General features: G+C 36.5%; 1 protein-coding gene across 1 annotated transcript in view; it reads left to right on the forward strand.

Annotated features, from left to right (window-relative positions):
- The window catches only part of SLC9A9 (solute carrier family 9 member A9), a 211,681-nt gene that overhangs the window by 111,242 nt on the left and 74,645 nt on the right, over positions 1–25,794 (forward strand). The window contains exons 10-12 of the mRNA XM_087740326.1: positions 4,237–4,350; positions 6,183–6,294; positions 11,857–12,010. Of these exons, the coding sequence (XP_087596452.1) occupies positions 4,237–4,350; positions 6,183–6,294; positions 11,857–12,010 (380 nt within the window). The remainder of the gene's footprint in view (positions 1–4,236; positions 4,351–6,182; positions 6,295–11,856; positions 12,011–25,794) is intronic.

Consider the following 25,794-nt stretch of genomic DNA (forward strand, 5'->3'; position numbering starts at 1 on the left):
ATAGCTCGTTTCTCTAATTGGCTTAAACTTAACTGTGGGGGTGGAGGGAAGGAAGGAGAAGAAAAAAGACGGCGCTTTCCTCATCTTGCTCAAAAGATAAAACTAACACAGCTTTTATATCATACAAATTTTTCCACTTGAGTTAAAATAAAACATCGGTATAAAATAAACTTAGTGGTTACAGCAAGGCTTAAGGTGTAGATAACCTGGATTGATCCCTTCCTCTGCCAGTGAGAACTGAACTGCAAGTGGTACTTTCCAGAAGAATGTCCCAAATTAAAACTGATTTTTTGCACACCCCTCTTAGTGCTTACAATGGCTGAGAGTAATAGAAAAACTAAGTATACTTGGTGAATGATGTGTTTTTAAATACATAAATATTATGTCAATTTAATAGACATTTTTAATATAAATCTTTTGTAATATCCACTTTTTACAGAGAAAATAAGCAAAGCAAATATCAGTTTCAGTAACTCACTGAGCTAAACACATAAACCAAGTGCCTGGATTGGTTCTGAACCAGTGTTTTTGTAATTAATACTCTACTCTGCAATGTGTTGACACTGGTGATTTATTACAACTCTTACTTTAAAGCTATAAGCAGATTTATAGACTTCATGGAGAGGTAGAAATGGCACATTACAAATGAGGTTTTTTAGTTTAATACAGAAAAAATGTCTTATTACTATGTGTGTATTAAAATGGTTTCTAGTATAATTTTCTGGTAGCCTTGGGGAAACTAATGGCAGCATATGAGCACTTTAATGACAATTTCATTTAGAGTAGAAAGAGGTTAGTTGTCTAGTGCAGGAGGCAAGGGAAGGGAATTTATGGTTATAGACAAAATACTTCAAGGATCTAATATCTAGGGTTTTAATCCTAACTTTTTTTTTTTCTTTTTTTTTTTAATGCAAGTAATCCCACTTGCAAGTACATCTATTCAAAATAAAGGAAATTTTTGAGTGGCATTTAAGCAGACCATGAACCCTAGCATGGACCTGGCTTATGGCCACTCACAGAAAAAAGGATGTTTTTTGACGCTAATGTATATGGTGCAACTCTTCTTGGAACGCCTTGGGTGTCCCAGGAAATAATAAATTCCCAATGAAAACCTATTCCTCCTATTCTTCTGCTTCTCATCAAAAGGTCTTGACATCTCATCTTTAAAATAGTGACAAACATTTGTGTGAAAGGTATGACAATTTGGGAAAATGCTTCTATGGGAGCTGTTTCTTAACATGGTTTTCAGAAGATCTCTTTAGAATAAATTGTTTTGTTCTGAGGGGATTTATGCTGCACAGCACTGACAGTTAAGTGCTTAATGGACTATCTCCATGGCCTCTGTATTACTGTTGAACAAAACACAGACACTGAAGAAACACTAAAAACACTATGCTGAACACAGGAATAAAACTGAAGTCTGGAGGACAGTGGATAAGTTTTACGTTATATCCACAACCGTCGTGTTCCAGGAAAAGGCATTCAGATATCACTTCTTTTATGACAATAACGAGTTCTGAAGCACTTGATATTTTCAAATCTTATTTTTTTTGTTAACTCAAAGTGAGAAATTTGAATAGGTTGCACTCCATGAATAAATGTGTTATATGAGTGATATACTTCTAAAAAGAGAGAGCAAACTATATGGGGAATACAGAAGACTGAATGAAGCTAACGAGGTAGTTTTACCATTCTAAGGAGCTGAATCTTTCATAAGAGACCGTATCATGGCTGTGCCTGGAATAGGAAGGAGCCTACTCTAAAGTAGCTATTGAAATACCACCTGGATTTTTGCTATACAAAGGCAGGAAACTAGTCTGGATTTAATCTTCTAGCAAGCAAGCAGTGCTATGATAGTAGAAGATCAAAATACAAGGAAACTAGAGATAAGAAGGGAAAAAAACCCAGCACAGTTCAGCAACAAAATTCACAAAATAAAAAGTATTTGGATCATATTTGGTCTTGCAAACAAACCAGTTGATGTCCAGCAATATGATTCAAGAACTGCAATAGATTACAGTGTTGCATGTATCTGACATGGATGACGTGGCTAAAAAGTGTTACATACACTGTAAATATAGGCTGAGAAGACTAATAGGCCTATGCTGGCAGCACGGGAAACATTGGCCTGGTGAGCAAAGGAAGTATATATTGTTCATGTTGATTGGAAACACACAGTCAAGAGCTCGGGATTTTGCTTTTTAAGAATCACATACTGAAATGATTCTGGAGGTTTGATGCTGCACTGAAGTAGGAAGAAAGAGGACGCATGTAGCCAGAAAAGGTGGTAGAGTTATAGGGAAATGTAAAAGGTGCACTAAACTGAATTTACAAGAAACCCATAAAGACTGCATCTTGACCAGATTGCTAGGAGACAAGGGGTGAGAAGTTTAAAAGCAGTAATGTCACAAAAGCACTTCAGGCAAGAGTAAAACCTTGAATTTACTCTTGAAGATTATTGAGAAAGAGTATACAGCAAAAGCAATGATATAGCAAAATCTGTTTTCCTTCAAAAAATGCATGTCAACAAAAAGTTTGGAGAATACAAGAGAGAAACTTTAGTTTCAGAATCTGTTTCTAAAATGCATCAATAGTAATCTACTTTACATTTCTTTAAGACTTGAATGAGATTTTGTAAATGAAGAGTGAAATATCATTCAGCTTTAAAACCTCTGGAGCACCTTTATCTTATCCCAACAACTAAAGTACATGGTTGTGGCTCCTCATAGCAGCCCCCTTCCCTCAGAAGATTTTTATATATATGCAAATATATATATATATTATATATATATATACGTAGATCCTGTCATGACACTCCTGATACATTATGTAAAGCATTAGAAAAATGTGTCAGATAACATTCCACAGAGAAGTGGGATCATGTTTGCTCCCAAAATGGAAATACAAAGATTTATCATAATAATTTCTATGGGTCACAAGATACCATACTTTGAGGTTTTTTGCCAACTGGTTTCTCTCATTTAAGTTTAATTTAAATAATTTAAGTCTACTAACTTGCAAACATTTCTTGTGTTTGTTTTCTTGTTGTTCACCATTGCAGCACAAAGTGAGGGCTATGGAATGTGTGCTTGAGGTAATTGATGGTGCTGCCATGGGGTCCAAAATATCTTCCCATATGCTACTGGGTTTTATGCCATTTTGCCTCTGAAATTTGTTTTAAATAATGATTCTGACAGCTCTCATTTTTCCTTTGTTAGATCTTAGTGACTGTTATTGGATATTTATTTTTAGAAGCAAAAACATATTACAAAAAATACATAAGCCCGCTGAGGATGAATAAAATATCTCCATAGTAACATTCCAGATAGTGATGTATGACTGGTTGTAGACAGATTGACAATCTTCGGCCCTAATTCTGCATCAGGATTTGTTAGCATAGTCTCCTGAGCCCAAAAGTGACTTCAGAAGTGAAAAGACCTCTTTTTCTCTCCTCTGTAGTTATTTGGCAGCAATGATCGATTTTTTCCAGATGTGGATAAATATGAAAATTTATTTTATTAGTTTTTATATAATCATCTGCAAATGCAATCAAGAACATCCCCTCAAGGCAAATGAATATTTTGGCTTTGCTTGTTTTTTCACAGAAGAAATCCTACCATAATCATGTACTTTAGGCTTATTTTATAATACATTTAAATGATATCTTAAATAGTTTGGTTTGAAATGAGTAATTGATATTGATGTCCATAGCGTGCAATAAAAGTTTTCACGTGCAGGATAATATTCATGGTAACAAAAAGATCATGTTATATTTTACAGGCACAGGTTTCTTAAAAGTCCATTTAGGATTCTTTTTTTCTCTCTTGGCGTTAGTATACCCATACCCAGTACTGTATTATGGATAGCCACTTGTGTAAGCAGGAGCCATTTCCCAGGCTCACCTGTGTAAACATGAGTGAAGCTAAATTCCCTCCGCTTCCTTGCAGTTTGCATTGAAGCTTGGATAACTTACTTGCTGTTTATGTATTTTATCAGTTGCCTACGTCAAGCTTTCATACACAAATCAGAAAAATATGCAAGCAACTATGATTTTTAAAGCTAAAAGACACCAAGTGTACTGTATAATAAATTAGATTATTTTAAAATCCACCCTTAAAATAGGTGCAATTTCTGTTCCTTTCATCTAAACAGTTCTGTATTCTAAGAGAACCTGGCGATAAACAGTAGTTAGTTACAGACATGAGTCGTAATGATGTTCTTTCTCTCCCGTTTAAGTTGTTCGAGTTCATGAATTTTTTGGCGGAGAATGTCATCTTCTGTTACATGGGACTCGCACTATTCACGTTTCAAAATCATATCTTCAATCCTCTTTTTATATTTGGTGCATTTGTATCCTTTGCTTTAAAGTATATACCTATGTACATGTATACGTATATTTTATATATATATATATATATAAAGAATGTGTGCTCCATGTGGAAAAAAGTTAACAAGCAAACCAATCGGTTCCTTAAATACTAAAAATCAGGTTTTTGTCAAGTCCAAAGCCAATCATCTTTATTACATGTATCTCAGTAACTGGCTCAATGCATGTAAGCGCATAGTCTTTTGACAGTTGCTGTTTTGCAGATCTGCTACAAGGCAAATAGCTTTAAATCAGCTGGGGAACTTTTGCCACTGGTTTACAAGCGGGGTGGGAAACTGAGATGCGTATTGGGACACATCTGTGGGGACAGGTACAGGCACACAAAATCTTTTCTCTTGTCCAGAGCCAGTGCAGATCCACAAACTGTAGAGCTGCCTCCAGACGGATATGTGCCATAAGCAGAACTTCCCCAAAGCTACTTAAATGATAGTAAGTCCTTAAAAAGCAAACAGTTCTGCATTCCTCAGATCTTTCCTTCTTTGAATTTGATATCTCTAGTGTACGTAGATTTATTTACACCATCACATGCCTAAGAGACTGGTAAAAAAAAGAATCTGTGTCTCTAATTCTGCCATGGTTTCTCAACAAATCTGTTGCTTACTTGTACAGTGGTATCGATTCTTTTCACACTGACAGTTTACACAATGATTTTTTTGGCTCAGAGCAACAGCCCTTTGCTTATCACTTTTTGATGAACTGTAATAGCTTTGCAAGTTGGGATCATACTGTTTACTTGCAGTAATTTTTATATCTAATTTCCAAATGAATAATAAGAACTGCATCACAGCTCCCTTGGCCACAGGTTGGGTTAGATGGCAGAGAGGACCCCAAGAGCCTATTGCGCCCCACCACCACCACAAGGCAAGTGCAATACTGCGCCCAGCACTCCTAGCATGAGAAGACAGTTGAATGCAAGAGCAGCGCTCAGCACCCCAGATGGGAACTATGCTGCAGAGCACTGCAGGGACCAACAGACTGCAACAGGGTTGCACTGGACGGCTGAGCACAGGGCTTGTGAAGCAACCACTGCTAATGCATGTTCTCCCAAGCCCATAGGGGCTTCAAGCAGCTCTTGGCCCAGCAGATGTGATGCATACAGACATTGCCACTTAAGTACTTCATCTGTCCACAGTCCACAGCATGTCTCAGGCTGAGTACCATAATTGAGCCCTAAACGTCACAAGACAAGGGGAGGATGGAACCTGCTAAAAGCATGTATAAGGAGCTCCGTCTTTTTTTTTTTTTAATTGGAAATAGCCTCACGTTTCTAATTAAGGCAACTTTTGTGATCATTCCACAGAGGAGTAATAAAGAGCTCCTTTCAAAAAATCTCCAAAGAAAAAAAAAAAAAAAAAAAGCAAAGAATGATGGATATAGACAATACAAATTGTCCGGAAATAAGAAAGTAATCAAGTCCAAAAGCACACTTATTCTTTGCAAATTGCAGCTCAAGGAGATAATGCCATCTCTGCAATTGATGATGGGCATTTTACTGAAGGACTGAAGATGAAGTCACATGTAATATAAATGTGATGAGTACAAGTAGAGTGATTGAAGTGGGATATATAATGATGAATATAAAACCAGGATGTCTGGGGAAGACAATCTCTGCCACTGCACAGTTGCATAATGAAATTGGAACCAGAAGGATCTGACATGTAAAATATGAAGGAAGATAATCTCATGTTCATTTTAATTACACTTTTAAAATAACTTTGGAGAAATATTGAGTTTAAGTTAACTCTGTTTTTGTCAGTAGTTCCTCCACCATTTTCCTCAACATCTTACATTTTAGGTGGCAGTTTTTGTAGCAAGAGCTTGCAACATATACCCACTTACTTTCCTTTTGAATTTGGGTAGAAAACAAAAGATTCCCAGGAACTTTCAGCACATGATGATGTTTTCAGGTAAGTGCTATTTTGGTATTTTTCCTGTCCACATTTAACAACTGACAAAGTCATCTATCCCTAGAAAAAGCCACATCTATCACAAAGAAGTCATTATCTTAAAACTCAAGATAATCTCTTCAAAGCTGATGAAGCAAATGGATGTATTCTCATCAATTTCACTGTGCTCTGGACCTATTCTAATTAACTTGGACCTATTCTAATAAACCTACCACCCAGGAAGCCAGTCTTTCGACACATAGTCCCCCATCTGTCTGCACCTCCATAACAATTTAGGAATACCATGGTTTATCTTGTGTTGTTTTAGAGGCACCTATAGTATTCCTGACAGTATGCTTACATACCAGCAAATAAATATCCAACTTTGAAGGCGTTAGTACTGACACTCAAATCAGACATGGTCTTTGGCAATTCCTTTAACTTCAGGAACAGTTTTACTTCGAAATGTGAGACTAAGGAGACTTTAATTCCACAAACCTTTTCATATGTATTCCAGCCTGATATTTGAGTACTTTATTTTCCAAATTCAGATTTTATTGATTTTTAACTCTGGTTAACATTGTAGAATTAAAAAAAAAAAAAATCCAGAAGAGGGAGTAATGTTCTACTCTGATTTGTGCATCATACCCTGAACTGTTAAAATCTCAGCTGGATTCTGTATTTTTGGACTCGCACAAGCTAGAAATACCTCCACTTGACTTTCTGATGCTAGTTAGTAAAAACTCACTTATAAGCTAAGAATATTTGTTCAGTAAAAGAAACACAGAACCCCAATGCCAATTATGAAATAGTTTTCTAAAATTAGAAAGTCAGCATATTTTTTTCCCTTCATTTTCCTGCTTTTTATACAAAAACCTATTCCAAATTTTTATGGATAAAAGTTCTTGATTGACAGCCTTGGTGGACACTGATCTATTTAGCCAGATAACAAGTAAAATACAGTGTGCCACATTTCAAGCTTTCTCATCAGGAGTACTCCACATCAGGGTGCCTCATTTATGCCTATATAATTCCATCTCTCTAGAGAGCAACACAGTAGTTCATTTCTATATCCATTCAATCCTTCTGCTAAAAGCTGCCATTGAAAATGTCAGTTAATACCAGCTAAATTGTAGTGAGAGATGATGACATACATCCATTAGAAACTGGCTTTCAGACCGCCTGCTCACCTACAATCGTTAGTCATGTACAACGTATATGTAGATCACTCCAGCAAAGCTAGCAGGTGGCCAACTAGATAACAGCATGAAAAATAGCTTCGTATCATTAGTTATCTAGTTTCTGGGCTCCATTTTTGCTTTTATTTTTCATCATATAAAGTATAGAATTAAAAATCTTCTAAAATGTATCTTATTCTTCAACTTTTCTGTCCTCGTTTTCTCCAGTCAAATTTCATTCTCCACAGAACTAGGAGCAGAAAGTAGCCTGCAGCCAACAACTGAACGTGAGAACTCACACATTAGCTTTCCAGTACAATCTGGCAGCAGAGAACTGAAAATAGTAGTATTGAAAACTTCTAAAATGCAAATGTTAAAATACTCAGAAAAGTAATTTTTAACTGTTTTCAAAAAAACACTGTATTTTGTAGAGAAAAACATCTTTAAAACATTATAAAAAAGTAAATGGCATCATCTGCAAGTAGAGCAATAAAGACTGACAGCCTCTCACACTGCCAGCAGCTTCACACTTCACAGAACACTTAGGATATGTGGATTTTCTGTGTAATTGTACTTTTTAACATGCACTAAGATTTGTGCTCAGTTACCAATAACATTCGTATTTACTATAAACTGATCATACTGTACGTAGTGATAAACAGAAAAGACAATGACTACCAGAAGAGAGGCACGTTTCTGATATGAGTAAGCACGGCACTAAATTTGAGTTTGGAGGAAGATGTTTATTGCCTACACAAGATCAGCAGCAATATTCTGGTATAGCATCAGGTTCTAGTCGATCATGGGGAAAACCGGGCTTCACTCACCACAGCATCCCACACTCAGATGTGGAAAACAACAAATTTGGGGTTAGTTTTGTTTTCTATCTTACCATTACCAAATGCACCAAACATTTACTGCTTTCTTTACTGAGTTTTACTGACATAATCACCATGAATTTCAAAGTCTGAAAAAAGCAATTAAGGTCAGGCAAGCACATTGTCGATTAGCATTTGAGTATACCTTACTCTGCAAAGAATTCTACCGAAGTCATTAAGTTCTACTTTTTCAGGAGTATTAATACATTTGAGAAAAGATAGAAGAGTTAGGCTTGGAAGTGAATTATGTAGCATTTTGATTTATTATATTCTTCATCTGCTTCTGCCACTCCTCTAACAACATATTACAGAGGGTAGATTCACTTTTACAACTATGATTAATCATGATTCCTGATAATATTCCATTGTAAATCAAAACTAGATTAGTCCTTGTGTAATTAAGCCTGAGCTTCTCAAATTAAGTTCAACATCAGCTAAAATGAGCAGGCCAGCAGTCTCTGCTCATGTGAAAAAAGAAATATTTTAATGTTTTAAATTGTAAGGGAGCTATCGCTATACACTAGTAGTCTATGCGGCACGAAAAATGCCTCATTTCAGTTCAGACCCTGCTACGATGCCTTTAACTGGTAATAAAATTATAAGGGAAGGAAACTAAATAGATCCAGATGGACTTATTAATGGTAATAACATGTTTGATATTTGGGCATCACTGCCACATGACCAGGAGGGGACTATTTCACAGGTACAGTACTGCACCTTCCACTCTTCTTCCAATATCTCTATTTACTTTTTACTGTGCTTTCCTCTTCTCTACAGCATATAAATCAGCAAGAGAGAGGCTTGTGGGACACGGTGCTACAGGGTTGGTTGCTGTTAATATAAGACATTACAGCAGCAGTGAGTCTGAAAGGATGGAACACAAACGCAGAAGAAAAACGAAAAAGAATGCCTGTGTACAGGCAGCTGTTGTGCAGGCATTTACATCTGCACACTCATACATACACGGTGGTAGGAAGTGTCAAAGTGAACTTTTCCAAGAAGACAGATATGAAAAGAAATCAGCTAAAGAGAAAAGAAAGTAAGGAAGAAAAGAGCAGAGAACTACTGTTGAAACTAAAACACCAGATCTACATACAGCAAGTCTCCCTTCCTGGCAGATTCTCTCCACACTACCCACAAACACTACTGCCCTCAAAGGCTCTTCAGAGGGATGGGCTTGGAGTGATGAGTGTTTGTGGAGCGTGAGCAAAGGATAGGTAACAGCCCAATAGGACACACCTTTTCTATTCTGTGGGCCTCTGAAGCTTAACCCTGGGAGTGGTTTTCTTTGGAGGCCCTGATACATTAAAGACTATCTCTTAAAGATGAATCCCTAAAGGCTGGCACAGCTAGCAGAAAAACCTGGTAGGAAATCTGTGATAAAGCCCAAAAGATCAATGGATCCCAGCACAGATGAGGAGCTGCTGTCAGTGCGGCATCTCTGAAAGATGAGGGGAGAGAATTTTTGCTAATGGTTCATCAGAGCATTTTCCTTCTGTCACGCCACTCTCTCCAGGTGTAGCTGAGGTACCAGTGTCCACTGGAGCCAGTCATTCCATTGTGCTTTGTTGGTATTTTTCCCTGAGATGTTACAGAAAACCTAACCTTCCTTATCTTCAGTCTATTTCAGTATCTTACCATCTTCTGAGGTTGTTAAAATTCCCTTCTTTCATTTGTGTTGTTACCTAGAATGTATTTTGATATACATAATAGTGTTCCTTACTTCTCATTGAGTCTTTACATTTTAGGTTATATTCATCTGCTTCCCACTGCTTTAGTTGGAAGCAAATACTTTGTTTGATTATTTATTTTACTTTAGACATGTTTTCAGTTGAAACTGAATTAGCTCTTATAGACCATGTTGAGCCTTTTATAAATGAAAAATGCAGTGAAGGCACTCACTGTTTCTCTAAACTGAAGAAATACTCAGTCCAGCACTCAAAAAGTAGAGTCTTAATGACATATTAATTAACATTTTTTTTAGTGTTCCTTCTTATCAAAAGAGATGTTCTAGTTTTAATATTGCGCGTACCACTGCGATGAAGTTGTGGAAAGCAGCATTGTTTTCCACCAAAATGTAGTCACCAATGATTTAAGCATTTAGTCTGGAGTAGTCATCTAGATTACCACTATAACTACAGGAAAAAGACCATTTCAGTAGTGGTTCATCCCGTCCTCAGATACATGTTTAAAATGAGATTATATTTTTTTCCCCATAAGAAAATAGTAAAGCATGTGCATCCGTAGAGGTGTCTTTTACATAAAAGAAAAGTCAAGGACAAGCCCACTTGTTGACTGCAGTGTTATTTTCATAAAAGCAGAGATTTTAAACCTGCTGTCACTGACCATTTTCAGCTAGTGTAACTACAGTCTGGTATTTCCTTGCAGAAATAGCTTCATGTTGTTCTCTGGATAAACTGTCCATCTTCTATACCAAAAAATTCACATTCTAGCTATGTAATCTTAAAGAGCTTTAGAGTTCTACTCCAAAAATAGCTGCATTTAGCAGTTGATTAAATGATTCTGCATATACCATCAGTGCCTTACAAGAGGTTTAATTATTAGATTTAATCTCTCAGTACTTGCAAAGTACTTTTTGGATTCAGTGTGTATTGTATACATGCCATGGCTTTGCTCTCTACACTTATTTTGTGGAATTTTTTTTAGAAAACAATATAGTAAATTTAAATAGATAAATGAAAAGCATTGGAAAATGTAGAGCATTATTTGTATTGTGCATCCTGAGGGCTGGAGGCACTAGCAGGCTTTTTTCCCCCCTCTTTTTTTAAATGTGTCACTCTGAGGACCTATTTAGTTAGCTTATTACTACCTATGGGGCTTTTTTTAAGCTCACTGTTAGCTGTTTTCTCCACACTTGTAAGTTTTTGTTTATTCAGTCTCTGTAGGTGTATAATTTTACAACTGTTATAATATTTCTAGTACACTAAGAGCTAATAATCTATATTTATTCTGTATCCCCTTTTTAGATAATTAAAATCATCTTTTAGAAACTATTAATTGTTTTTAAGTCATAATTTTTCTGATTGTTCTTAGCACATTGAAAGATTTTAAAGAAATTTTCTATTTTTACAAGCAAGAAATGGGTAGTCTATTTGGGTACAGATTTTAATGCCAACCCTCTTTCTCACTCACACCCGATTTCATGAGTAGTCCCACTGAAGTCAGTAAAATAACGCAGGGAATAGATTTCTTTTTTAACATGCATAAAGTCCAGATCACTATTTAATTTGCAATTATTCAAGACAAAGAATTCAGTGGATGTAAAACTGTGTTATTATGTGTTATTATTATGGGAATGTGAGAGTAGTTTCATTGTCCACTTTTGCGAAGTTGCTTACATTGCATTAAACACCATCCTTTCAGTTAGCACAATTCAGCATTTTATAAGTATGATCATGGTCTGAAAATTTCCTCTGTCCTTGGAATTGGGTGTGGGCTGAAGAGAGTAAAATTCTGTTTCTCCATCACATTAAGGTCATCATTCTTGTCTTTTTTTTTTTTTTTAGGTTTACGTGGTGCAATAGCATTTGCATTGGCTATTCGAGACACAGAATCCCAACCCAAACAAATGATGTTTACAACAGCACTGCTTATTGTGTTTTTCACAGTCTGGGTATTTGGTGGGGGCACAACACCAATGCTCACGTGGCTTCAGATCAGGTTAGTACTCTCTTTACGTATTAACCATCAAAATAGAATGCAATCACTATGAATCAATCACTAAATTCCTACAGCTTTCTAAGGCTTACTTATATGCTTTTTAACAGAGTTTTACAAGGACAAAGAAAGTATTTGGCTACCTGGTAGAGGCTCCAGATCATAAGGAACAGGTTCTTCCCAAGTTTGTTATAGGTTTGGACCTAGGTCAGACCCATCCTTGTTTCCTAAGAGTTTGTTTCACTACTGTTCCTTTTAAACACCATGAATAAATGTTAGCAGTGTCCTCCTCACTGTTGAAGAAAGAGCTACAAAGGCAGATTTTGCCCTCCTCTAAAAATGTGTATTTATTACACAAACATATCATAAATAATGTATTTCTGATTATAATATGATTATACTAGAAATTCTACCTGCATTGGTGCATCATATGAAGGGCAGTTGAGGGAGCTGGGGTTGTTTAGCCTGGAGAAGAGGGGGCTGAGGGGAGACCTCATCTCTCTCCACAACTACCTGAAAAGAGGTTGTAGCGAGGTGGGGGTCAGTCTCTTCTCCCAATTAACAAACAATAGGACAAGAGGAAATGGCCTTAAGTTGTGCCACATCAGACTTAAGTTGGATATTAGGAAAAACTTCTTCACTGAAAGAGTAGTCAGGCATTGGAACAGGCTGCCCAGGGAAGTGGTTGAGTCTCCATCCCTGGAGGTATTTAAAAGATGGGTAGACGTAGTGCTTGAGGACATGGTTTAGTGGTGGACTTGGCAGTACGAGGTTAACAGTTGGACTTGATGATCTTAAAGTTCTTTTCCAACCTAAACGATTCTATGATCCTATGATCATTCAGCCATTAATTTATTACTCATTGGTTTATATATGCTCCTTCACTATATTATTTTTTAAATTACTTCATAGTCACTTGTATTCACAGACAGCAATGAATAACAAGGGAGGTTAAATGAGAAAAGAGAGGGAAACAGGAAGCTAGAATAAAGAGTATCTAATTTAAATGTAGTGTCCTGCCAAGTGTGCTTTTTTGAAACCTCACTTCTAACAATAAGAGTGTAATGCTATTGCTGAGTTCTGGTTACTTCATAATCCATTTAGAACTCTGCCACAGTTCGTAAGGTCACCAAAGAAAACCTCAGTATCAAGGTAGGCTTGTAATTCACAATTCCTTATCATTAATTCTATACATAGCATATGCTTTCCTTGTTTACAAAATTAGGTCTGATTAACAAGCCTTCGTATCAGACTGTTGCTATAAAACACCAGCTGAAGATAACTAAATTGGAGCTTTAACAAAGAGCATAGATAAAAGCTTGCAGACAAAATAAGGACTAGAGTACAAGTGTACTGTATAAACATAAAATGGAGGCATCCATATGCAATGTGGAGGCTTTCTATTTCTGTGACAGTTTGATTCTTTTTCGTGACATCTCTCTTATGTCCCATAATGTCAATCAAGTTCATTACAGTTTGGATATACTCCACCACTATCAGTCATCTTTCTGAGATTTACCACTTTTTCATTGTCAGTCAGCAATAGAGTTGCTCTATATGGCAGCAGCAATGTGGGTGAGAAGCAATATACTCATTAGATCTTGTGGACCCAATCGGTTTGGATTACTATAATAGAAGATTAAGGAATAATTTTGAGATTACAGTAAGGGAAAAAGGAGGTGGGCAGTAGTTGTGTCTAGTCTAAGGACTTAGGTCACTAGATGCCTGTCCTGGTCTAGCTCTAGGCAATTTTTAAATGAACATTGTCAAGTGCTTTCACTAACACAAGCAATTTAATTGGATGCAATGGCATTTCTTCTGCTACTTAGTACTGCCCAGAGGTGGGAAGGTCCACATGACCACAAGTGAGGGGCTGACTATCATATTAACTATTTATACCATTCAATGCAAGCATGTGCTTCTTTCTTTACCCACCTGTACAATAGATTTTTCTGAAGACACTGAAAGTAGACAGTCATTATTGGTCTAAAATGCTCATCTCTTTGGGGATCTCCTCTGAATCCCAGCAGATCTGCCAGACAGATTTACCAATCAAATAATTTGGTTTTGTAACTGGGATATAGATTTTCTTACTGTAAAGCTATTAGGTTCACAATTCCCACTTAATTTCTTGACATCAGAACGTACAGCTTCATAAATTATGAGTGTGTGGTCAAACTGATGTAAAACTTTAAATAGACATCTTTAATTACAAATGTATCTTGAGGCTCTGATTTCTCTTTCTAGCAAGTATATTTAACTGGTTTTATAATTTATTACACCTTGATAAGGAATTTTGTCCTTAGCTACCGGTATTTGTCATTTTAGTCTTAAATAATTTTGCTAAGTAATTGTATCTAAAAGTGGTGGTAATTCATGCCAGTTGATACTTGTATGGATTCTAGCAGACTTGGGTTTGGTGGGAGTTGTGGGACTGCTCCAAATTACACCACCTTGCTTGGTGTACTACCCCCAGTATGCTTGCAGCTGTGCCTGAATGGCAATTCCAAGCTGCAGCTATCTCCACGTATTTTTTTTATAAAATTAGAAGAAAGAGATGGCATTTTTCATGCTAGTTTGGAGGGTTCAGCTCACAAAGCCAAGGGAAACTGTATTATGAGTACAAAAATTATATGATTGTCTGTGAAAAGACTCATTGGAATGGGTTGATATGTCATCAATTACAGAAAAAAGGGATGAATCCAGTGAAATGCTGCAGCTATGTCTGTGTACAGAAGTAGGAGACTGGTCTCACACTAGCCCTTACATGTTCAATTGATGTGAACTTACATCAGGCACCATCCCAGGGCAGTTTGAAATCACTTCTGTGCAATTCTCCAGTGCTTTAGGGAACCAGATTTACCACTATTTTTCAAATCCAAAGTACAGTGCTAGATCAGTTAATCTAAACAACTAGAAATAAAGTTATTCACATTATCAAAATTAAGTACTTACAGGAAATAAAAAATACATGAATGGCTGCTTTAAGGTCACAGTGACTACACTGGATTTCCCTACATAACCTACAAGGAGTTGCTGTACAGGTAAGCCTTCTCAGGAGACAGGAGCGGTCAAAAAAACAGTGATCAAGCGAATTACAATCCAAAGCTGAGTGTGCTTTTTTTGCCAATTAACCATTTAATCATAAAATTATTATCCAGCAGGTGATATATTTAATTGAACAGGAAGCATTCAGAGGATAATAAAGAGGAACATGTGATTTCTGAATCTATTTGGATGAATTGAATCTTATTCACAGATATTTTAATTGGTGCCCACTCTAGCTATGTGGAATAGGCTACAGTTCCTATCAGTAGTTCAGGAGATGCAACTCAACTCCTCAAGGTTGATCAAGTTAGTCTTATCCTAGAAATAAGTGCTTGAGTTTATATGTTAAAGACCAACTCATCCACATTTTGATTTTAAACTATAAATAATTCTATCATCCATTAAGTTGAAGATATGTAAAAACCCATAAATTACAAAAAACTAATATATTTACCATTTGCTCTACTATAATGCATTACGGTGTTAGTCAAGGTAAAAGGCAGTATTCCAGATCCGTACAGCCTTCTTATTGTATATTATTATCTACATATTATACTAGGTTTCAATGATTTATTGCACTTTCCGTAATTTACATTGTGAAATTCTCATAATGGTGACCAAGACTCCTCGTATATCAACAGAGTATAAGGGAATAGAACAACGGCAATTTTTAAATAATAGTAGTAATAGTCTTCTGAAAAAATCAATCTTTGTTTCCATAATAACTGAAATTTCCATAATCTTCCACCTCTCCTCACAGCAATAGCATCAGATCCGTTTCTCTTTTTTTTCAGTGAAAATTCAACTTAATGTAAATATAATCTGTCACTATATTTTTAGAGAAAAGATGAAGATGTGTCCTCAGAGATAACTACCAGCTGATTTATTCCAGGAATACGTATGGCTTATACAACACTTGCAAATTGTTGCCAAAACATATAGTAAGATATATTATCAAAACTAACCATGTGCTGCTGAAAAAGGCTCCATTTTTCATCTCCCATTTAATGCAGCAATATCACTCAGCTATCTCACAAGGTTGCAGAGGCCAGCTGTGCTGAGAGCTTTTGGAAAAAAGAAGCTTAAACGGATTCCAGGACTTCACCTAAGTTTGTTAAGGTTCAGAATTCTAGGTCCCTTCATTTAACAAATGAATTATATTGAAACACACGCTCCTACATAAACTATAGCTTGAATCTAAGAAAGGTTTTTAAAGCCTTGGAAATCTGACCTGCTAATGGCAGAATTTATGTCTACGTGTCATTATATGTCAAAATACAGTTTTAAAAGAAATCCATACCAATCGTTCTCATTATTTTAGTAGTATATTTACCTCTACAGAGTAGCCTTCAAAATGAGTCTTAAAATCCTTGGCAAAGTCTGAATATTTTTTAACTTTGTTCTAAAAAAATGAGACATACATTTTCAGAAATGTCTTTTTTAGCTGTCTCCTTTTTTAGATACCTGAAACTCTGAGTTTCAGGAAGTATTGAGTGTTCACTTTCTGAAAATTGGGTCCTATTTAAATGTTCCCAGTTGTCTGGCGCAGTAACATAACATTTCTGAGCAGAGAGGCATACGCACAGTCTGTTACAGTGTTATCAGCCGGCATTCTGAGAGCAGAATTGGTTGCACCATATTCCTAAATAATACATTGTCTTTTGGCTTATCTGAGAGTTATAACTAGACAAAAATTGCCTTTAGTCCCTGTGTGAAAGGACTACAATATACTGCTCTTGGCAGACAATGAATAAACCTGCATCAGTGTATGAGAATAATATCATGATACATCAACAGCAAAACAAAGATAGCCATTTAAGCATGAGTTCACAGTCAAATTGAAGTATTCAATAAATGTGCCTTCAGAGATGTTGAGTATTACCTGCTAATGCTTTTGGATATATGTCTCCCTTCATTCCCCATACTCTGATTAAAAATAGAGAGCTACGTTTTACAGTAAATCTGCAATGAGAGGTTTGGGGATAAAGGATTCTCCTGACAGGCAGAGCAAAAATACAAAGCTGTTAATAAAACGTCCTATAAAAGCATTGTGCTAGGTATTAGGTCCTGTTTGTTTATCATCACCTCCTATGTAAATGTTTGTCAAGGGATTTCCAGACTCTTTGTGCATCTCTTTGCAGCAGTTCTTCAGTGAATAAGGAGGCTTTTATTCCACTTTCTAAATAAATACTAAGCAGCATTGAACAGTAACTTTTAATACTGTGCTTATCTGGCCATTGCCTTTGGTATGTATTTTAGAAACTGGCTCTGTCTATGTGCCTGGCTGCCCTTAAAAACATGCTATCTCTAGTTCACCTAAAACTTCAGTTCCAAACCTCCAATTTTCTCTAAATACTAATGCCAGAGGCCTGGCATACCACATTTTTTGGGGATCACCAAGGCTGTCCAAACTCACAGTCTCAGGAGGAGCATCTCCTCATTGCACTCTTCTATGAGAAAGCACCAACCCAGGAAGGGAAATTAATCAAAACAAACTGTTCTAATATTCAGCTATTGTCTTTCCTAACTTCTAATTGACCCAAACTTTCAGATTCACTTCCAGAGGTTTCCCAGAACTCTACTTATTCTTTTCACCGTTCAGATTCCAGCTTTATAGCTACAGACAGCTAATTCTCTTTGCCCATCTAGGCAAAACTAAACTTAAAAATGTCAAGGTTATATACATGCAAAACTTTCTTTGCATCGAGGGAGCCAGAAGGTCTCTGATGGTGAGCAGCAGCTGGTCATTCATTCACACTACACTGGCATAAACACAGCATACCTTAATATAGTCAGTGATCTCTGACAACACGAAACACAGAAACGCATCAAGTGTAAAAAATATAACTGAAAAAACAATCTAATCCATGTAACAAGAATAAGAGGAGAGGATTCACATCCTATAAATTAAGAGTTCTCAGATCTGTCTGAAATGAGTACATAGGCAAAAGGAATATAATTGCTGTGGATACTCTTTTCTGTTTTGTATGGGAAACGATGCTGACTGGCTAGGAATAGAGTACAGATAAAGTGGGAGAAATATTGTTATCAGCATAAAAAAAAAAAAAATCTTCCATTTGCGAGGGTCAAGCATACAGTAACCCCCCGTCCAGATCTACAGCAATGAAGGGAAAAGTCATTTACAGATTACACGTAGACATCTCTATCACTGATATGAAGCCACCAAAGTCAAAAGAGTTGTCTCAAGGGTCCTTCTATTTATTCTTCATAGATTGAATCATTCAACCAACCCAAATATAGACTCCTTATAGGAGTTTACCAGTATCTATTTTGACGGTAAATCTGCATTGAACAACACTGACAGAAAATAAGAACTCAGACTAAAAGTTGCAGAAAAACCTATTGGAGGACTTCTTACTGACTCGTATAATATATTGGTATTTTGGCAAAGTAAATTTTTTAAAGTAAGTTTTTAAAGTTTTATTCTGAGTTTTTGTTGTTCCACTTTTAGAAGTTCCACCGTAAAATATAAATAGACCGGATTCTTTTCGGGGGGTTTCCTTGTGGTATGGCTACAGCACTGTTTTCTAAAAGAAAAAGGAAAAAACATGATAGGGCTGTATACACAACACTTTTGAGAATCTGGCTTAGCTGTTAATGCTTTTGAAATAAGGCCAATTATTTGACTGTATCACATCTGAAAACAAAATTATAACATTATTCAGTGTTACAGTGTAAAAGTTGGAAGATCAAAACACTGCTAACTCCTAAACTCCCACCTATTTCCATATTGCAAATCCACTGAATACAATAAGAAATGAGCGTTCAGCAGACATCAGCACCCAAAAGTCATGAGCCAGCAGAGTACAATGTCATTGAGAATGCTAGTATATCCCTTTACAATAAAAATGTTTCATGGATAAGCTATTGATTCAAGAAGTCAAGGTTTTCGTCCCTTCAGTATCCAATACTTTAATCATTGCTCCAGTATCAAAGGCTAAGGTAGTGTGTATGTTTACCAGAATATTGCATTAGGGATGCAGGTGGGCAGTGAGGCTAAATGCTGCGGCTTGACTGCTTGTGACCATGGCTGTCTACCAAAAAAAAACCTGGTTGGTAGAGTAAGATCCTGTGCTTATCCCAGCCTTTCATCAACTAGTTATAGACTGCTGAAAGACAGAACTTTATGATAGAGCAACTAGAGTAACAACATGACCTTGGCTACTGTTTCAGTAACAAAAATATTCTTTTCGTTATTCCCAAACTCTATAATAGTATTCCCTGAGTTCAGCTGCGTTCAAAGAGATGCTGCAGAAACACAGTTTACAATGCCACAGTGGTAGCGCTCATCGCTGCCAAGTAGGAGGCTTTGATCAGATTTAGTCTATACTTTAAGCTTCCAAAGTTGTTCTTTCTGCTTCCCAGAAGAGGCCCTTCAAATTAAAAAAAAAAAAAAAAAAAAAAAAAAAACCAACCAAAAAACAACACACCACCAATATCATGGACTTTGGAAAGAGTTCTGCCTTATGTAGAAAGGCAACAGTTGTGGTAAGAAATCTCAAGGGCTGAAATGGTGGTAAAAATATGACTGAGCCTCAGGACTCCAGAACAGGAGGAGCTGAGCAGGAACCTTCCTTTTCCACGGCCTAAGAAAAAAGAAGGATGCACTTTAGATCAAAGGATTAACAGATTGTTTTAGACTATGTTTTTCCAGTTATGTGGAAAGACAGATATTTTCTTCCTTTTTTTATAATGACATAAAAGTCTTTTTTATTAAAAATGTACCTATTTCTCAGTTCTGCCAGAGTTAAGTTCTGATTTGCCATCATATAGTTGTAGCATCTGGATAGCTTTATTCACTCTCCTTGGTCAAATCAGTTATAAGAGAAAATTATCTTCTTCAAGACCACATTTGTAGAGATCTGTATGAATGGGATCTATATGGTGATATAACTAGACTCTTATGTTACCATGCTTAATCCCACAGTGTTTGCTAAACAGAAGTCTTTAGACAATAACAAACTAGCTTAAAAGTGATCTAAACAAGACATAAGCGATGTTAAAACTCATGATTTTCATATCAGCCTCTATTTGCAGCATCTGCTGCGTGGTGGGCACAAGGCTAGAATTGTGTGTTGCTCAACACTGTACTCAGTGATCAAGCCATAACCAGAAACTGCGCACCTTTAACTTGACAGGAAATTCCTCTCATGTAAGACTTCCTCCCTCACTATCCAGGTTGAGGTTCTGCATCTTTACCTGATAATGAGGAAGAAACCTTTCAGATACTGAGGACGGACACAACCTGCAATATTCTGCTGTGTGGGTAAAGGACAGGCAGCTCCAGTCTTTGGTATTTGGAGCTTTAAGAAGATGGTCAAACACAGCAAACTCAGGCAGAGGTCACACAGGTCTCAACCTTCAACTGACCTGAAAGCATTTGCATATGTTTGACAAGCTCCTGCCCCAGAGCTTTATGTGCAAACTGTACTGGGCCCTTTTTATTGCTTCCCAGCAGGTAGCTAAGCCCCCCCAGCTCCTGAGACACCCTCTCTCACTGTAAATACAAGTAGTGAGAATCTTGAGACTAACTGTATTAAAACTTCTAGAGTGACAAAGTAACTATTTCTTGTAAATTCCCAAACCGTAAAACAAATAATAGTAAGTCTTAAACACGTTCTATGCCATATTGCAAAGTCTTTAAGTGAAAAGCGGCTTAGAAACTTCAAGTACACTGAAATTCAATGGAGCTGAAGCTCCTATGTCACTTTCAAAAGTTTGATTTAGACAGCTTCATGTAATGCTAAGTGGAGAAATACCTTCTCTAATTTTACTGGGATGAGACATGACCACAGCATTGAAAAGAATGGTGTCCTGACAGCTGATCCAGGCAAAGAGGATGCAGTCAGCTGAGGTGAGGAGGAGCGATCCTGTTGCCTGGTTAAGAGCAGCCTCATCAGAATATTGTATTCCATTACTGAATTCTGCTCTGCTCATAGAAAAGAGCATAAAATAGTACCTCTCCTTACAGTCATTTGTTATGAACTACATTCATGTAGGAGTTTGATCTCTACTGCTCCTCATTTATTCCTAAATTAAGTGGAAGGTTTACTCTGAGTAAATGCATCATAGCTTTCCTTTTTCACCCTCACATAGGCGCACAAGGATTATCCCTCCTGAAACATAGCTAGTCCTTGAGATACTCTGAATTCAACAGCCAAGAGCATGAGTTCATATTTTCAGATGATCCATAATTCAATAGTTATAAATTATTATGAACCTTCTTAATTGTTTCGCTTGTCTTCCTTTCAACACATTTTCCTTTCACCATTTGTCAAGTGGAAGGAAGGTCAGTTTAGAAAAGGAGGTTTAATTACATGTTTTCTCCTGGCCTTAGCACGTTCTCCCTTCTATAACTGTATTCCTTTGGGTCATATTTCCTCTAGAAACCTGGAAACCAATTTAGTGAAAGTGAAGGATCTGTTGATTTACTATTGAAAACAGAATGTCAGCCTAAGTATCGTCAACTGTAATTTGCGAGTGACCACAACATAGAGACGAACAGTTCAATTAAAGGCAGTATATTTTCAAGTACTGCTATATTTCTGTGCACTTTATACTGTTTATTATTTTGTTTTGGTTTTAGAATACTCATAATCAGTCTAACTGGTATTCCTCTTAGTTACAGAAATAGCTCCATTAAACAAAGCTCACTCTTTGTTGCCAGGGTCATATTCCTCTTTAGCCATAGTACAGTAAATATTTTAAATTATGCTGCAATAAACACTCCTGTAGAGAGCCCATTTCAGCTAAGCCACTTCAGCCCACTGAGTTCCTTTTAACCCAGACACACTTTCAACAGAGATTACACTGTCTTTGCCTGGAAAGTCTTTTAAATCCTAACGAAACCCTCTGAAATGCAGAAACCCTTGTAAATTAATGTAACGAGTCTAACCATTAATGCTACAGTTATTTTAAAATTACTGCTGTCCTTAGTTGGCCAGCTATCTGCACCTATGAACATCTAAAGGACAGCATTTTGCCTAGTATCTTTTATACTGATGATAGTTTGAATGCTCCTGTGCTAACAAACACTAATTGCATATACACGAGAACCATGTTGCTGACTCCCTAGGCTCTCCTCAGCGTTAGGATATTACTGATTTACGTGCAGACTCTTAGGTCACAAAATCTACATTGCCATTTAAAAGGTAGGTTTCACAATTGCAAAAAAGACCTTGAAAATGATTCAAATAAAACTAAACTGACAAGGAAGCTTTTGTGTGAGTTCATGGACAGTCCGAAACAACGGCTCAGAGAAGACACTGTCCCATGATTATCAAAGGAGTGTTATCTTCAAGACACATAGTTTTGCTGACGAGCCCCATCCTTGCTGCCACACAGTACTCTGGGTGTGACAGAAAAATAGTAGTTTAGGGTTGACTTAGGAAACTGCATGGCTGTCAGTCCCTCTCTGTCCACCAGTAGATGGGTAACAAGCGATCTAGGAAGAGGCAGAGTTTTAGCTTCAAGCTATAAGATATTTAGCCACTATAAATAACTATCAGCAATTTCAAGTTTGGTCAAGCACATTAGAGATCATTGTGATTAAGCATTTGAGTCATTTGCATGGTAATCTATTGATTACTTGTGACATGGGTCACAGAGAGCTTAAGATCAGATTCTGGTTTATTGCTTTGTTCCCTTTGAACTCCTGTAGTAGCACAGGCTGAAACTTTGGTTTAGATCCTAGTTAAAGATCTTCTTTTATACAAAAATATTGCTAGATATGATACTTTCCCTTTGCCTGGTGGTCTTTGCCACCAGTTCTGGATTTATGAATATGTAAACCCATAGTGTGTGTGTAGTATCTATAAGAAAGGAAACGGTCTGGTGTTCCTGTCTAAAGACACATTAGGGAAATATATTCTGCTTCAAACCCTGAGATGTTCAGCATCACACATGAAATTGTCTGTGAGCAAAGAAAATGCTTCTCGGGGCACACCCACGCTGAAAGGGTTAATATAATAGCTGCTTTTATAATAGTAGCTAGAGCACGATTAGCCTGGTAAATGCTATAAATCAAGAAGCAGTATGAAATTGGACATTAAATGTATTGGATATTATTATAAAATGAGAAATTGGATAATTTCCTTTCATTTCTATCTGAAAATGAGAAATTGTCCAGGTAATGAATCTCAGTGATCTCCTGAAATGCCTATCATTTATTTGCAAGGTACTTTTCTGCTAAGATAAGGTGTGCATTTGATCTCTCAGAATTATTCACCATAGCATTTTGCCTGAATGATACTAAACAAGGTTTATAAACATTTGTGCTTGATAACAAAATAAAAAGACCAAAATACAGAGGACTTGGGTTTCTGACTCCGACTTGGACAGGCAGCCCTGGGCAGCTGTTGAATGGGAGATTTTGAATTGCAATTGTGACTAGTGCACGACAGGTACCTGACTCCTGCTGTCAACTCTGTTGGTCTTCATTGGCCAGAGGGGTCTAATTTTGGGTACAGTCTCCTACTATGGCAGACAGTTAAATCCCACCTCACATATCTTGCATTTCTAGCTCCACATGGCTATTGAAAACAGAAAAGAAAGGAAGAAATGAAAGATATACTTTTATTGCTAGAATATTTGGTACAGGAGAGAGCGAAAATTACACAGCAGTAAGAGATTCATGCCTTTCAGTTTACTAGGAATAAATGATAGGATGAATTTTCCACATGCCAAAACGCCAGAATAGTTTATAGATATTTCCAGAAAATTATAAACAAACCTATAACTTAGAATAGAATCCATCCAGCAGGATTTATCAATTAAAATATTTTTTATCTTTTAAAACACTATTGCTTTGATATGCCTGAGTATGCAAAAAAAAAAAGTTTTATTCCATTTCATGCAATCACTTTTTTTCTTCCTTTAAAATGTATCTCCCTGTCATACAAAAGGTAGCTGCTATGCAGCAGTCAACCCGATGAAGTTGTTCAAACTATAAATAAGGAATCAAACCAACCTATGTGGAAATACTGCTAGGGAACATCTTCATTATCTGGGACTTTAGAACAAAACTGATGACTTATTACTTTCTACCAAAATATACCAAATTAATTTGGACCTCTAACTAGTCTGCTAAAATTAAATTGGTGCAAGCATAAACCCAGTTGACTTCAAGTATATGCTAAAACTGTGTTGTTTGAGAGTAAATAGAAGGTAGAGAAAAATAATGTGATCCTTTAAAAGTTTGAGATAAATATGTGGTACAAAATCCTGGCTCCAGAAAAAATAATGATCACAATTACTGAGATGAATCTTATATCCCTGCTTTGTAGGTATTGATCAAGATACCTCTTAACTCTTTCTATTATTGATCAGATGCTGTTGCTTTTTGCAAAATAATTGCTCTGGACGCTCACTGAACGTTCGTATTTTAAGAACTGTGTAATACTGTCAGCTGGCCCAAAAAATAGAAGGGTATGAAATTAATATGTTCTTCACATTTGTTAGTTTGCTTAATTTTCAAAGTGCGTATGTTCATTCTTCTCCCATTTTGCTTGACAAAGAATATTGGAATTTCTTCAGCAAGAAAATATGAAATTAATGTTTCATTTTGAAAGGATGAAAGTTTTCATTTCATTTTGACTCAAAATATCATTTCAGTCTGAAAAAAAACCAAAATTTCTCAGTCTTTCTCAGGTTTTTTTTGAAGCTTTCCTGTGGTTTTCCTTTCTGTTATCAAGTATTTCACGCAGTGCTAGAAAATTTAATTCCATTTTTAAACTATACATGAAGCGTAGGAAAAAAAAACCCCAAACGTATCTTTTGTCTTCCAACAAGAAAAAAGGTGCTAACTGGGAAGAGAATTAGACCTTAATGGTCTTATACAGTATATGGGCTGGGATAGAAACCTTCACAAATAAAAGCATACATTGGAATAACTTGGTGTTTCTAGGTTTGCAGAGGAACTTAGTGACAAAAGAGAACTTCAGAGATACACCATTTTATTACATAATGACAAATAATATGTAAAGGAATCTCAAAATTGTACATAAAATTCTGTTTTTATAAATCCAAGATATTTTCTATGTAAATAAATATATAGAACACCTGTTTATATAAAAGTTTATCTATAAAGTGGTGTTTATGTAAAATACTCTAAACAGCAATCCTAAAAACCTGTGCTTTGCTGAACTAATCTTACAAGTAGACAAGGTGGTGTACACTGTGATCTTGAAACTTCCCAGTTTCACTTATCCGCATGCATTAAGCCTGATCAGGAATCACAGTGTAGGTTCGGGTAGTCTGCCTGAATCTCCTGACTCTTGATCAGTCCCTGAGCTTTTCTAATCTCCGCCCAAAGTGATTCCTACAAATGCTGTGGCAGCCTCTGTTTTCATTTTAGACACAGCTAAAGAGGCCCTGCTCTGCTTCTTGCCGGCTGCATCAACTAGTGGCATGGACTTGATGGTTTGCCTCCTCTGCCTCATTCGATTCACAAGTATTTCTTCCACCTTTCTAGAGGAATTCTAGCCCAAACCTCACCAGTTCTGCACGTATATGCATCTGTATCCATGAGATGATGAAAGCAGAGAAGGCTTTAAGAAGAAAATAATTTTAATTAACTGAACCAGAAAACAAGATTAAATTATTCTGTAGACTAGTGGTTAATGGGCTCACTAGGGAGGTTTCAGCTCCTGTCCAAATCAGTGTTTCTGTTTCATGTAAAAATCAAATAAAACACAGTAATATTCTGTGTAGTTGTACTG

The sequence above is a fragment of the Nipponia nippon genome, unplaced genomic scaffold (genome assembly GCF_047370975.1).
Source record: "Nipponia nippon isolate SJK-2023a ecotype South Korea unplaced genomic scaffold, ASM4737097v1 scaffold_7, whole genome shotgun sequence".
Taxonomy (NCBI): Eukaryota; Metazoa; Chordata; class Aves; order Pelecaniformes; family Threskiornithidae; genus Nipponia; species Nipponia nippon.